Here is a 15,233-nt window from a genome sequence, read left to right on the forward strand (position 1 = left end):
GCTGGGAGAGTCAGCAGAGAGATGAGGGGAGACAAGGCTGCGGAGTCCCTGGTACTCCAAGAGTAAGCCACTCCCAACCCCACTTCCAAACCAGAGCTGAGGCCAGACTGGCTATTCTGACTGCATCTGCTACTCAGCTTGTGTCATAAATCTTCCAAGTGTGCAGTACCTGGAAAAAATGCCTTTCTTTACTGGTCTTTAAGTGCTTGTGAAATAAACAATATAATACATTAGTATCATTCATGCCTGCTGCCAAGGCTGTGGGTGACAGCAATTTGCTTGGCTGATACTCTTGGAAAAACCAAGAGCTTCCTTCAGGCAGGCTGCACGTTCATCTCCACACGTTTTATAGGAGCAGTAACTTACATGTAAGTTATGTTTGAATATTCATACTTTCAGAGTATATTATTTGCATATAAGACTGAATCTCACAAAACTTAGTGACTTTTCCAAGCGTTAATTAACTTCACTTACTTGCATATGTATTTGAGGAGGTTGTAGTTGGCTTGGGGCAAATTCTTCACCTGTTTAACCAGTTCTTGGGTACCCTGAGGGACAAGAAAAACAAGAAGGAGAGCTATAAATATAAATGATGCAAAGCAGACATGACTTTCCTTCAGTACTACAAAGTCCTCTTTCCAGAGTCAAAACCATGAACAAGAGATGATAACACAAGGAGGCTTTGCTTTAAAGAAGCTGTCATGCAGCGTGTTGTGCCTTACCAAAAACCCAATGTCCAGAACTTGATTCAGTTCTCAAAGATCAGTGGAAATCCTCCTGTCAACTTTAATAGTTGATGCAAAAGCCTTCAACTAGTGAGGCCTGCTAATCTTCAAAGTCTGCCCACTGGCACTGGTATAAACGTACCAGCAAATGTGCCTTTTCAGCACCTGGCCTATTTGAAACTTTGAGGCATTGAGCGTAGTATAAATACATTGCAGTAATGCTCAACTAGGCAGAGGAGAGTTTTTTCTTAAAAAAGCTAAACGACATTCCAATTCAACTACCTCCTTTTTAATTACTTACTTCCATTTGCAGTCATTCTGAGCTGTCATTTCTGTCTTTACATTAAAACGTAAGATGAGACATCTGCTGGAGGAGTGACTTAAAACCCTGAAGCTACTTAAATCATCTAATGAAAACTTCTGACTCGGAAGGCTATTGTCCTTCCACAGTCCCAAGCATCACTTGCGTGTTCCTGTCAATGCTGCAGTTGCCCTGGAGATTTGCTTTTTTTTTGAGACAACTAAACCTTTTGTGGGAAAATAGATACCCAAGCACATCTGGGAAGAGTGACAGCTGCTAATGATGGAGAAATTCCAGAAGCAGCTGGTTCCAAGCCAAAGAAGTGCAGTTGAACATTCATTTCAAACTTTCCTCGATTTATTAAGGACTGTTAGGGAGGGAATTCTGTTGGCCAGCCTCTTGCAAGATCTTCCTGATTTCTCTGGTCCAGACAAGTCAGAAGGATCCAGACAGCAGTCTGTATTCCTGCCTCCAATCCTTAACATCCTGAATGTATAGACGCTTTTTTTATTCTATATGTCCCAGCACAAAAAAAGTCTTCTAATAAAAACCTGAAACTTAAAAAAGCATTTTGAAAGGCAGTAAGTCCTTTTTAATTCCTTAGCTTAAAAATTATGCTGGTTTAACAGTGACAACAATGGAGACACCAATAAAAGACCAGTCACATTTGTAAATCTCAATCCTCTTTTTTAAACTTCTGAAAACATTTGAATCAAGGACAGCTGCTACTGATGTGAAGGTTAAGGTCAGTTGTTCAGGTCATCCAGCTTTCAAGTGAGGAGCGTGAACTAGAAATAGGTGAGCTAAACAGACCTAATTCCCTCTTGAATTTTGCTCTGTAACCCAATTTATTTCAAATACAGAAATCAGGATGGTATTTGGCACAGTATTTCAAGTGCTCTGAATTAAAATACTATGGCTCCACTGGATGCAAGAGGGGGCTTTCGAACCGAAAGTGCAGCCAGTTGTGAGCTGGAAACATTACCTAAAGGTACAAGATGCTACCTGAAAGAAAAAAGGGTTCTAAAAATTTATCATCCATGCTTTGTCACGAGGAATCACAAACAAAAATTGTTGTAATACCAACAGAGAGAGTATCTTTATATTCGTCAAGCTACAAACACTTGCCAGGTTAAAAAAAGCTTTCTCTCCTGCTGCAGCATTTATCAGCTCTGCCACAGATTTGTACCCACCAACCACCAGACCAACAGATGGCAGAAGGCTGAGCCCAGTAACACCACAGCGAAAGTGTAAAGGAAAATGCGAGCTAGAAGCTGCTGCGTTATTAACAAATAGCACTGATCATGCTTACGGCTGCAGCCTAGTAGGCACTGCACTGTCATTCATCATGGTATTTTGCAGCAGTAACTCTTACCTCCTTGAGAATGCTCTATGTCTAATTTACCACAGATGCATGCTTTCCAAGGATTGATCCCAAAACCAAGGATTTTGCAATGTTTGTAACAGATCAGCACCAATTAGGAACTTCTAGTTGGGCTGGAAAACTAGCAACATGTCAGATGTTCACCCAAATTCAGACCCCTCTTTAAAAAACTCAAAGCCATGTGCTTAGCCCACTGAACTCTGTGTGCATCTCTAGAGTACAGGCAGCAGTGAAGGCTAAAATACTACCCTGTCAAGTCAGCTCAGACTCAAATAAGTTTTTAGAGATTTAAAGATCTTTCATTCTTTCTTACTCTACAATTATTTTTCATTTTCAATCCCTCCTCCCAACCAGTTGGGATCAGAATCAAACCTTTTTTAACGCTGCAGTCCTGCTGAGATACTTAGAGGCCTCAGCACAACCCAAGGTCTCTGTTACATTTCTGTTTGCATTCCAACACCAGAGATTAGTTTGCAGAATGAAGATGAACAGCAATCAATGAAAAATGGAAAGCTTAGGGCAGTGCTGGAGTATTTTTTGCTGCAGATGGAGATTAAGCCCAGCTAACATCATAATAATTCCTATCCATGGTCACAATGTAGCAGCATGAGGTGCCAACAATTTTATCAGAATGGCTGTTTTGCTTTAAGTAATTCTGGTTTTATTGGGGGGTGGATGTACAAAACTAAAGAAAATTATTTTTGAATCTAAAAGTCTTATTCAAAACTTCCAAGTGAAAAATTAAAACAAAATAGGACTTCAAATTAAAACAATAGCTTGCATTTTGTTTCCAAATACTTTTTCAAAACATTTGATTTTGAAATTCCCTGTTTATCATTCTGTGCTAAAAAATTATGGTTTCAAGGAAACCACATTTTTGAGCAGGGGGATTTTCCAAGCAAGAGGCGAGTCAGGCCCTACAGGCTGGGTATGACTTTGTGCTACATTCTGCTCCACGTGCTACTGCGCACGTACAGCCTCTCCACCCTTGGTGTGTGCACTCCACCTTCCCTTCTGAAAAAGTGAACAGCCCTTGTTGAGGTTCCAGATTTTCCTGACAAAAAAAATGGTTATGTTTACAACAGCAGCTTAACAAGACAACTTGGTGCCATCAGCAGTACCGTATTTTGTAAGCTTTCATTTTGGCTATCTAGTACTCTTCATCGCCTTTCTAATCTAAAGAAAATACTGCACTACAAGTCATTTGAGTCTGGCCTTGCTCCCACAAAACCAACACAGATGTTGCTTCCCAAACTGCTGCAACCTGTGCAGGCAAAAATCAGGCAAACTACGTAGTTAATAAGCTGAGCAATTGATACATAATTATGTTTGCCCAACTTGGCAGTGTCTCTGCTCTTGTGCAATAGTGCTTAATGGATCCAAAACTTCCCAGTCTGCACATCTTATGACCAAAATGAAACCAGCTCCACTGCCTTAGAAATGCTGCTGTTTCTTGTGAAATCAACCGTTCTGCTGTTACACAGCACCCTGCAGAGATGCCTGAGCTGACTGAGGATAAGGCAGAAAATGAGCACGTTTTGGAGCCAGTGGACACATACCTGTACCTATTAAAAGACCACTGATGTGGCTGTGTCCAGGACGCAAATGCATATCCATGTGTGGTAATATGCTGTGTCATGCACAGAAATTTGCTTTCTCAGAGTTGGCTAGAGGATACATCATGTGAGTACAGATAGTAGCAAACTTGCCTTTTATCCATAAAAAACTGACATTACCAGATACGCTACATTTGATGCACGCAAACAAGCATCTTCCTATGGGCTTCCATCACGAAGGACTGAATCTCCCCAGACCCTTCTGCCACTTGAACTAAAGGTGAACCCCAAGCTCTCAGTAAAGAACAGTTTTTACAATCCCACCAGAGACAAAGCTGTCAGCATGCTTTTGAGGCCACACACAGAAAAGGGACAGAACTATGGACTGCGACTTACAAGCCCTCAGGCCTTTGCTTCTTTAGCTGACACCAGTAACAACCCTTACAGCTTCTTTAAATCTCTATTTTAGAAGGTGGCACAATTCCATCTGCATTAGACCAGATCCAACGTGCCTTTGCAGTCAGCAAAGAGCTCAGGCATCACCACAAGAGGAACAATATGGATGAAACAGATCAATCAATCATATTGTAAATTATCCTGCTCCTCCCAAGCAGTGAATCAAAATTTCCATGATTGCCACAGACTTGGAGGTTTTTTTCAGCCCCTTCGCTTGCCTGGAAACCAAAGAGAGGAACATCATAAGAAAGTTCTGGCAAAGTATCAATAGCATTATTTCCCCCATTTTGGGATAATATCATAGCCTGTCCTTTTGCAGTGCCTTTCCTCTAAGAAACAGAAAAACCATCGCACTGATCGACGTCTCATCCACCAAAATCTTTGGGAAGCAGAACATGCTGTTCTGATATATGAAACTGAAAACACAGAAAAAGGGAGTGACTTCATACAGCTTGCTAATGAGTCAATAGCAAGGCTGGGAAAGGAACCCAGATCTCCTACCTTGCATCTCTTGCTGATTATGCTACAGAACAGCTTTGTTCAGAAGAAAGAACCACCAGGCTACAAGACTGACTTCAAAAAAGCTTCTGCTTCAAGCAGGAGCCTGTGATATTAATGCCCAATTCACGGCTTCAGGAAAATTCAGGGGAAGGTTCCCAGGAACTTCATTGATTTAAATCAGGACTGAAGAGTGATGAGAAGAAAGTTGTACTACATTGAGTCTTGGGAACAACCTTCGAGGTAGAAGGAGGCAGATTAAAAGGATCACTGACCTCTCCCTCATCTTTTGAGAGTAGCTGTCCACAAGAAAGAAAGTCTTCATATTTGGCAAAGGGGATGACAGGCTCTGGCAGCTCTCGAAGGTAAAGCTTCAGGAGGGACGCCACAGTGTGAACATCCGTGTTGCTGCAATAGAGAAGAGGGGAGGAAATTTAGACACCCACACTACCCCAAAGTTTGATGCCTTTCGTTGGAGGTACATCAAGGTCCCTCTTAGGGACAGGGACAAAGTAGGCACATGGAAGGAAGCTGTTCCGCCATGTGTTTGTACTAGGCAGAAGGGTCTACCTGGGAAGAAGGGAAATCTCCCATTTTGTCAAGATATAAATGCATCTCGGGCACTACGGGCAGTGGAAGGGATATGCCCATGATACTGCTTAAGGTAGGGTGGTGCTGTGGTTCCTCAGCCAATGTGGATCAGGAATATGAGCAATACAGTCCAGGCAAGTGCACAGTGATCACGTAGCACTGACAATAGAGCTCTGCATCCTTGTGCAATCAAACGTAACCTCTCATCCTCTCACTGATCCCTCCTGCCTGATACTCTCCCCAGTCAGCACCCACCTGTGTCTGATGGGCCAGGCTCCCAAGGGTCCTGATCAATCATTCAGAAAAAAAATGGAGGAAGCTGTATTTCCTCTAGGCCCTCTATTGCCATTTGGCATGGCTGCCCGGCTTGTGTGTCACATGTCCTCCCCCAGGCTGGGGTATCTGGCATTTCCTAGCCCATCTGTTATGCTGGGATATCAGCTTTTCTTTTCTCTCCCACTCCAGGAACTTCTTTTTCCTCTTCTCTCTTCTTTGCTTTAAGTTGGGATTGAGGTGTCAGATCCCATGATAAAGATGCACCTGCTCTTCCCTTTCCATTTCCTATCAGCTTTTGATGTATAGCAATACCTCTCCCTCATTCCAAGACTCTCGTTGTACAGACATCTCGTTGCAGATGACCTCCTCAAACATTTTGACTGTTGGAAGTCTAAACAGATTCTGGCACCAGCTCCCCACTACCCACTATTGCCCTGACAGTCTTTAAAGAACTCTAAGAAAAACACATCAGTAACCACAGGGCAACAGAGCTTCAAATCCTTATCTCTGTCTAAAAGCTGAATCTCTTCTGCTTAGTGTTTCAAAGCATTTTTGGAACACACAGCTAAAACAAAACAGGAGAAATTACAATAGGAAGCTTCCAGCAGCTACCCCTTGCTACTAATCCTGATAATGCTATTCCTATTAAACAGCTCCATCATATTTGAGAATAGAATCATAGAATCATTAAGGTTGGAAAAGACCTCTAAGATCAATGAGTCCAACCATCAACCCAACACCACCATGCCCACTACACCGTGTCCCTAAGCACCTCATCTACACGTCTTTTAAATACTTCCAGGGATGGTGACTCCACCACTTCCCTGGGCAGCCTGTTCCAAGGCCTGACCACTCTTTCAGTGAAGAAATTTTTCCTAATGTCCAATCTAAACCTCCCTTGGCACAACTTGAGGCCATTTCCTCTCGTCCTATCGCTTGTTACTTGGGAGAGGAGACCAACACCCACCTCGCTACAACCTCCCTTCAGGTAGTTGTAGAGCACGATGAGGTCTCCCCTCAGCCTCCTCTTCTCCAGGCTAAACAACCCCAGCAATGCCACAGTTTCACATACTGGTTTTCTTCAGCTGATTATAAATGCTTTACAAACGAGGCCAGTACCCTTATTCTTTTTTTCCTTTTTAGTGTGGAGTTTCAGGCATGGATGGTGGATATGACTATCACTCAGGAGCAGAGCCCAGACTACTGCTTCAGGTCTGCTGGCTGCAGTTCTTGTTTCATCCACAAGGCCATTTAATCCAGCCAAACTTTCAGTGGCATGGAAGTGCAACAGGAGCAGACTGCTGTAGGTGCTTCCAAAACAGCAACACCTGGCCTTTCATGAGAATCTACATATGCATTTAAAACCCAAATTGGAAAAGCAAACCTTTTAAAAATAAATATTTTAATTATCAGTCACCACAGAGATCTGATCCACCATGGGGCAGGCAGGCTCTAGCATTTAGAAGATCACTGTAGATACAAAAGACGTCTAAAAGCACTGACTGCAACTAGGAAAAAAAAGGATATTCCTTCCACTGCACCTGATTTGGAAACAAGCATATGGATTTCACACTTGCAGAAAATATTTGCCACTGCCTAGGTATCCCAGGCCATACGTGGATAGTTTTAGTTACACACAGAGAAAATTATGCTTCTAGGAGAAGCAGCGTTTCACTTAGCCAGGGTGGAACTGCCCCTCCTTGCCGCTATCTGTGACTATACATATCAAAGACCAGAGAGCTGGGTCTGCAAGTTGCAGTGGACATGGTGGAAAGAGCAAAAGGCAACAACTGGGGGACCCTCAACTGTCACACTACTTGGGTACCCCTAGGCTTGCCTCCTTCAATTCTGTACTGAACCTTCAGTTATCACATTTCAAATCAACTACCCAAAAGGCAGGCATTCCTTCATGGAGATCTTTACTGCCTCTGTTAAAGGTGAGACTTGGCACTGATCTATTTAGCCAGTGCAAATGCCTATAGAAATAAAGGTGCTTTCTGCTTTAAAAATGCTGGGGGGAGGCTTGGCTTATCTTCATGACAATGAAGTTAGTATGGATTAGACTAAGGTAAAACATGAAAGTGAAAATGTCATTCCTAATTAATTCTTTCCGTAGATACTCCTGTTCCAGAATATGAGCGTTTTCCAAAATAACTTTCTTCACTTTCACATGAATTAAGATAATTCTAATTCTGAACTGGAACACCCAGGCTTTCAGTTAAAAATACAAAGGTTTTGTTTAAGAAAAGATGAATTGAGACAATATGATGATTTCAAACTTTATTTTTTCATGAAAATATCTCTAAATATTTGACACTTCCATTTAGGGAGCAAATACTGACTGTGGTTAAGAATCAAAGAAAGGAGGATGGGTGGTCTGGGAAGCTGAGGGGAGGGAAGAATTAGAAGAATGTTCCCAATAAACTCTAAGGATTCTTCCCAGGACGAGACCAAACACTGTGCTGCCCATGCAGGAGAGCACTAGCTCTTCCTACAGCAGTAGGCACGAATGCTATTGGCAATGCCGAGACTGGCTGCAGGGCCAGGGGAAGTGATCCCCTAGATCAATGTGCTGGCAATATACCAGGTGCTGCTTTCATCACCTGGGAAAGTGGTGCTAGTGAGTTCCAGCAAGAAATGGAGCCAGGTGTCCAAGTCAAGATCCCAGATCTGATCCCACTTCTGGACCTGTAATAGAGATTGGGCCAGATCTACACAATGGCCTTGGATCCAAGTATCCTTGGAGTTCAAGGTCTCTGTTAGGGTCAAGGCCCATTTCTCAAAGCACTGTTCAGGTTAGCACAATGCTGACCTTCACTCTGGGTAGCATGTACATATGAGAGAGGGAAGGAAATGTTAGTTACAGAGCATGGACAGGATTTGGCTGCAAGGGCCCTGAGAGCATCCACCCTCCTGACGATTTGACTACCTGGGCTCAGGGCCAACGTAGAGATAGCACAGCTGAGAGCTGTCCCGCTTCCCTTGCTGACCTTGTGCTCTGAGCCAGGGCTGACACTTTTCCCATGGGAGCCGATATTAAGCTGAGCGTCTACCTTTTATCCCGTGTCTGAGGTACAACTCCCACTGCCTCATAGCTATGTCTGTGCCTGGCTACAGACCCTGTTGATCTGGACTTGGACTCTGACTCATGGACAAATTACCTAGCCTGATCTTGGACCTGCCTCGTCACTATGGACTTGCCTGGTGATCACTGGACTGTGTCACTGCCTCTTGCCACACTTGGCTTCTGGCTCACCTTGCTTTGCAGAGCAGCTGGCCCTTGCTGCTCCCTGACATTGGCATGTCAGTAGGGCAAAAAGGCAGCTAGCATGTCTTTGTACCAGGCAAGGAGTGATTACAGCAACATTTTTACACTGGGAAGAAAAATGCAAAATTGTCATTTTTATTTCAGAAATATTTGACTCAAGTTCTGTTGAAAATCGAAAGACATATTCAGTTTTGAAATAAATGTTCCATCTCAGCTGTGAAATTGTGGACCAAAAAAAAAAAAAATAATATCATTTTGGCCAAGAATTCTTCTGGGGTCAGAAAGTGTTTTGTTACGACATGCTGGCCAATTCTATACATTGCACGCACAACAGCCAGTGAAGATGTGCAAGATGGTGGTGACTGTTCTGAAACCTGGTGACAAAGGAAGGGGAAGAGTCGAGATATTGCCCCTGGGCAGATCCGCTGTGGTTGCGGCAAGGGAGAATGCAACATCTGAAAGCAGTAAAACACCTAGTTCACCTCCGTCATGTCTATTTCTACAGTGGGATCCCACCAACTGCTGAGTATGCTGCACCCAAATATAGCAATGCATTTCATTCAACATGTGCTTAAGCTGAAACACTGGAGTAGCCCCATCTAGATTAATGGGCTCAATTTCTCCCTCTGCTCAAGCACTTAGCTGAATGAAGGCCTCCGCACCCAACACCATGCAGAAGAAAGTCCCAGCGGCACTTTAAATGAAGAGAACGATGGTGTGGAAAGAACATGTAAACTAGGATAGGCACTGCAAGGCCTTTCTGCCAGATTTTACACGCCACAGATAAACCAGCCTGAATTTGGTGATGTGAACTCACCTGTCAAAAAGGGGCTTCTCTCCACAGTCAAAAGAATCCTGCAGATCTTTGACAAGGTTGGCTTGGCCAGGCATCCGAAAGAGCCCCTCCTCTGTAAGACCTCGCTCCCGAATAAAATCCACACACTGTTCCACCAGCAGTGGGGCCAAGCGCTGGCCATACTTCCTCTCGTACTGTACGGTGTCCTCCAATCGCTGTCCAAAGATCCCTGCCAACAGAGAGCAAGAGAGACATCAGCTTAACTTGAGCTATCACTCAGGGCATACAATGAGGGAAAATTTCACATGGAGGGGGTGAACCTGTGTGAAGGTCCAGTTTCTAACAGACTCAGAAGAATAACATTATTTTTAAAACCAAGAATTATATGCTATGTGATTTTTTTTCCTGCTTAAGAGTGCTTCAAACTATCCTCTGCCCTAAACCAGTTTATATCTCATTATACACAAGGAAGGTGGGGTTAAGATTACATTTATGGTTATCCATAGCTGTGCTGAATCTGGATTAACTAATTATACTTCCATTGCACCTTCTGTCCCAAGAATGCCAAAACAACAGCTACATTGACTTTATGGGACACAATCCCTTTCTGCATGCACCCACCTCTTAGCTGTCACGCAGTTGCCCTTCAACAGTTTGCAGCTGCCCAGCCCAACAGGCAGCAATCCTGCTAGCAGGGGATTGCTAACATGACAGAATACAGAATACAGTTGTCAACATTAAAACTGGCTATTGTGAAAATCCCTCACCATCCTGCAAGCTTTGAATTTCTATTTCTTTTCCTTTAATTAAAATTGCTGAATGAAAATTAAAACACAGAGTAAAATGCACGCAAAATACATTGCCCTTCCTAGTAAAACGTGTACTGTACTTCTTGCACCTTGGACATATCAGAAGCGCCAGATAAAAACAGACTGGCCTAGGTAATTCTTACTTCAGATCTACTGTAGACATATATCACCAAGTATGAAGCACTGTCTCTCTTTTTGGGGAAATTGGAGTTCCTTGTCAATACCAGCTGCTGAATGCCACTACTGGCACCAGATCTTTTTGACAACACAGAAGGGGCTCAGGCTTTAAGACCCAGAGGAGTCTTGCCACTAGGAGACTGCTCCATCTAAAAGGACAGCTGCTGAGTTGTGTTCTGAAACCCTAAATCTAGCACCCTACAAGGTGTGGTGGAGTCAGCAAAGATAGCATCCAAGTTAACCATATTTTGGTAATAAGAATTCAGTAAGTGAGAGAATCCCAGAATCTACTCAATTTCAGATGAGACCAGTCCATAGCAGATAGGAAATTCTGTTCAAAGATTTCTCAAAGCAACAGGAAGTTTTCCACTGATATCAAGAAGCTTTAGATCATGCATTAACTGAGTGCCAGAAGTAGTGTTTAATGGCTGCATGCATGTGCTTATATCAGGCCAGGGGATTTGGTCATTTTTCTTAAGGCTCTAGTTACTTTCCTGCTAGTAACCACATTTTCCATTTTTATTTTAGTGCTATATTCATGGGGGGCTGATAACTCCGGGCAGGAAGCTTCCTAACCACCACTCACTGTCCTTCATTGGAGACGTCATGTCAAACCATACCTGCTTTCTATATTCAGTCCAACCCTGCTGAATCCTCAGAGAAACAAACCTTTCACGACCAGTTTCAACTCCCTGAATGAAATACGCAAGAAGGATCCTAAAGTCCAATTTCCTTTCCCTGCCAGTTTGTTATACATCAGAAGACAGAAACCTTCCTTACATCCCAGCCTACATAACTGCATTACAATATCAGAGCTGGAGGGCCATGAAGAGTCTTGAAGGAAATTCCCTCCTTATCCTGGCAGGAGGGCATGCCCTGGAGCATGGGAGTGACTTATCTTTATCACTGTAAATATTGGTTTTCTTGCAGAGTAAAGGTTTTACTAGTTCTCGTTTCTAATCTGTTTGAATTTTCACTGAGAAGGGTGTCTCTGAAGTCAAGTTCTAGGACAGGGATCTCTTCCTACTTTTGCACAGGTTGCTTTGTAATGTCATCACGTAATCCCTGCTGTCATGATGGGGCACAGTAGAACTGCTTAGTATGTGGGGCTCAGCATTGTCCAAGGGTTTCCAGGGCACTTACAGAGGCTGGGCAGCCATGAAAGAACAACCTTTTCAGCCCAGTTTCTCAGATAACTTTCGAATCCAGATCATAGCTGAAAAAGTTAAGTCTCCATGGCCTGTCATCTCTCAGCCTCTCTGCTGATCCTGCTTATGGGGGAGTAACTCTCAACATTGCGTGTCATAGTAAATACACAGAGGAATGATCCAGGTAACAAGAGTTGCAAGCTACAGTGCAGGCCCCTCAGTTGTGAAAAGCTGAGCCAGAACACGTGTCCTGTCTAATCTCCCTCATGCTATTCTGCTAGCGGCCATTTCCCCCTCTTCCTCTGACCCGAATATTTGATCCTGGGCCACAGGCCAATGCAAACAAAGGTCCTTCAGCATTAGTTAGAGGAAGCTTGGGTCAGACCCCAAGCTGTGCACCTTAGAGACAAAAATCCTCCATATCCTATCATCAATCTCTGAGCCAGGCTTCCTCCCACCAATCCCATCTATTTCCTTAAAATGATACATGGTATTCACTCTTCTAGATGCAAGACGTAGAGGTTTAGGGAGGTCAGGCTGTGGTAGATGTCAGGGCAATTACAGGATAGCAGCCCTGTTTTCTCAAATGTCTCCTTGTTGAATCACAGCCCTGTTTCCTAAAGGGCCTGTCTAGAGAAGGCTCTGGGAAAAAGGTAAACGCTCTGCATTCCCCAGATATAGAGCACAGAGAGAATGTTCTTCCAGAAGCCCATGTTCTGGTGTTCTAGATTTAACTCAGAGCAAGGACAAAGGCAGCGTCAGAGACACATATGCAAGCACACACAGAACAACTGCACGCATAACCTCCACTTGCAGTGTGAACTTTGTCTACCTTTCCCTAGACCTGGCGGCTCTGTGGTCAGCAACATGCTCTAATACATTTCAGGCAACATCAGTCCTTGCCTTCCCAGTCAACTTGGATCACAGTAGCAGTAGTTAGCTTTCTGTAGGTACAATCCACCCGTCAATGACTCCTGGGTAACAAACTGACTGCAGCCAAACAGAGCCCACTGACACAAAGGTTAAGGAATGTGACGCTAAGATAACAGATAGAGATAGAAGAGTGTCCTGCTTTGAGATTCAGAAGGAGCAACAGATGGACCTTTCACAAGCACGCTATTAACATTACTATGGTTGTCTGCTGCAGAACCAGATGCTGGAGACCCTGTCCTTCCCCCTTCTCGGGCATGGAGGTTGGTAACACTTTTTTCTGCTGGATGGAAACAGCGATTTTTGGAGGAAACAAAGGCACTGTAACATTCTTCTACTGCAATACTGCTCACCTCCCTTCACACCATTTCAAATAGGTACCAAGAAAAACCAGTCGTGAAACCAAGACTGACGTGACTGAGGATGAAGCTGATCTACCTATCATATGATGAGTGAAAGGAGCTGGCACAAGCATGGGTTTCTTCTTGTGTGACAGTGCGTGCCGAAGGGCTGTGCAGGTGCCAAAGGGCTGTGCAGGTGAGATCACACAGCCCTCACAGGTCATTTTTTGCTGAGGGGAAGAAAAGACCCTGAAGCCATTGCCAGGATGAAAGACTTCTCCCAGCCCAGCTTTCTTGGCTGCCTCCCACCTTGGTTTGGCAGCCCCACTCCAGTCCAACTCCAATTGCAGATCTATGTTTTCTCTTTCCCTCAACCCTGAACCCTAATTTTCCAGGGAAGTGCTAGAAAAGGTCACCAAGCATTGCACAGACAAAATATTTTGCCCAAGCCGAGTGTGTTGGTAACTGCAACTTTCCCTTTGCAGCCCCATGCTTTTTCTTTCCCTCTATCCTAGCCCTCATTTTTTTTTGCTGAGCCATAGACAAGGACCCCCCCCAGCCACTGCTCAGAAGAAAGACTGCTCTCAGGCCAAGTCTTTTGGCAGTAAGAGCATTAGGTTTGGGGTTTAGAGAGAGAAAGCACAGAGCTGCAGTTAGAGAGGGGCTGGAAAGTTGGCCTTAGAGAAACTTTTCATCTGGCACTGGCTGCAGAGCTTGTCCATGGCTTAGAAAAGGAAATTAGTGTCAGCGTTCAGAGAAGGAGCAAGCTAAGAGCTATCTTTGGAGTGGGGCTGGAAAGGGACTGTCAAAGGCAAGTTGGAGCTGCTGACAGTTCTGCGCTTATGGAAATCTTTCATCTGGGCATCTGCTGGGGGGCCTTGATGAAGTCTGTCTTCAGGAAAATCACTGCTAGGGCTTTCACAGCTACACTGGCAAGAGACATAGCAGATGCACCTACTTCAGTCTCTCAGGGCTAAACAGGGCAGACCGAGGAGGTGGTGTCCTGCTAGCTCTGTAAAGCTCATCTCACTTCAGCTAGGTCTCAGAAGGGCTTGTAAAACTGATGTAGTAAAATGTCCCTGAAACTACCAGGATATGACAGCATCGCTGGGCTGGACAGGGACTGCCCTGCCTTGCAAGGAAAAGCTAATGTGGAGGCAGTCACAGACAGCCTCATCCACCGGCTCCTCGAGGCACAGGCCTGTTTTTAATCACTGGGGCCTGCAGCTCAGACTGAACTTGGCAGCGCTTCACTCCATTTGATGATCCTGCTGGAAGACATTAAAATCTTTCTCTTCATTCAAGAGAAGGGGAGCCAATGCCATCCAGTCACACTCCCAGACAGAGTTATGCTGGAAATAAAGCCAAAAGCTACTAGCAACCCAAGGGTTAACTTTCCTTGTCATACCCTTATCTATAGCTAGGCCTTTTTGTTTGGTTTCAAAGCAGAAAAAAACCCAGCATGCCTGGGACCACATCCTTAATCTCAGAAAGATTCAAGAGATACTAAAAAAATGGGCTAGCAGAGCTACAGATTTTCTTTCCTCTACTCCAACAAGCTGTCTCTGTTCTTTAAAGATTTAGGTGGCTTTTTGTGGAAAAAGTGAGCCAGGAATGATGTACTGACTAAGACACAGACAGTTCTCTGTCCTGGCCTGAATAGCTCACCCACCAGCTCCAGGCATACAAAGCCTATACATTCAGCTATGCTGTCCAGACATGCAGTGGGCAGGAAAATATATGCTCCCTGCTTCATTTTCCTCATCAGAGCTCTGATTTCAACCAAAATAAACTAAAGACAGAGATAATAAAGTCTTGAGTAGATTTTCTTTATGGGGAGGACTGAGGACTCCGTATGTGCTTAAAGTGGGAAAAGTCCAGACGCACCTACGTCAGCTTAGTATGTATGTACAGCTTAGTACACACACGTTAAAAGATGTGCGGGAAGATAATTAGGCACACACCTGGATGCTGCTA

General features: G+C 44.1%; 1 protein-coding gene across 1 annotated transcript in view; it reads right to left on the bottom strand.

Moving 5' to 3' along the window:
- The window catches only part of ARHGAP22 (Rho GTPase activating protein 22), a 141,190-nt gene that overhangs the window by 9,773 nt on the left and 116,184 nt on the right, over nucleotides 1-15,233 (bottom strand). Inside the window, exons 5-7 of the mRNA XM_075154600.1 lie at nucleotides 9,873-10,080; nucleotides 5,196-5,328; nucleotides 475-548 (exon numbers count right to left, since the gene is read on the bottom strand). Coding sequence (XP_075010701.1) covers nucleotides 475-548; nucleotides 5,196-5,328; nucleotides 9,873-10,080 — 415 coding nt within the window. The remainder of the gene's footprint in view (nucleotides 1-474; nucleotides 549-5,195; nucleotides 5,329-9,872; nucleotides 10,081-15,233) is intronic.

This window comes from Calonectris borealis, chromosome 7, assembly GCF_964195595.1.
Source record: "Calonectris borealis chromosome 7, bCalBor7.hap1.2, whole genome shotgun sequence".
In the NCBI taxonomy this organism is placed as follows: domain Eukaryota; kingdom Metazoa; phylum Chordata; class Aves; order Procellariiformes; family Procellariidae; genus Calonectris; species Calonectris borealis.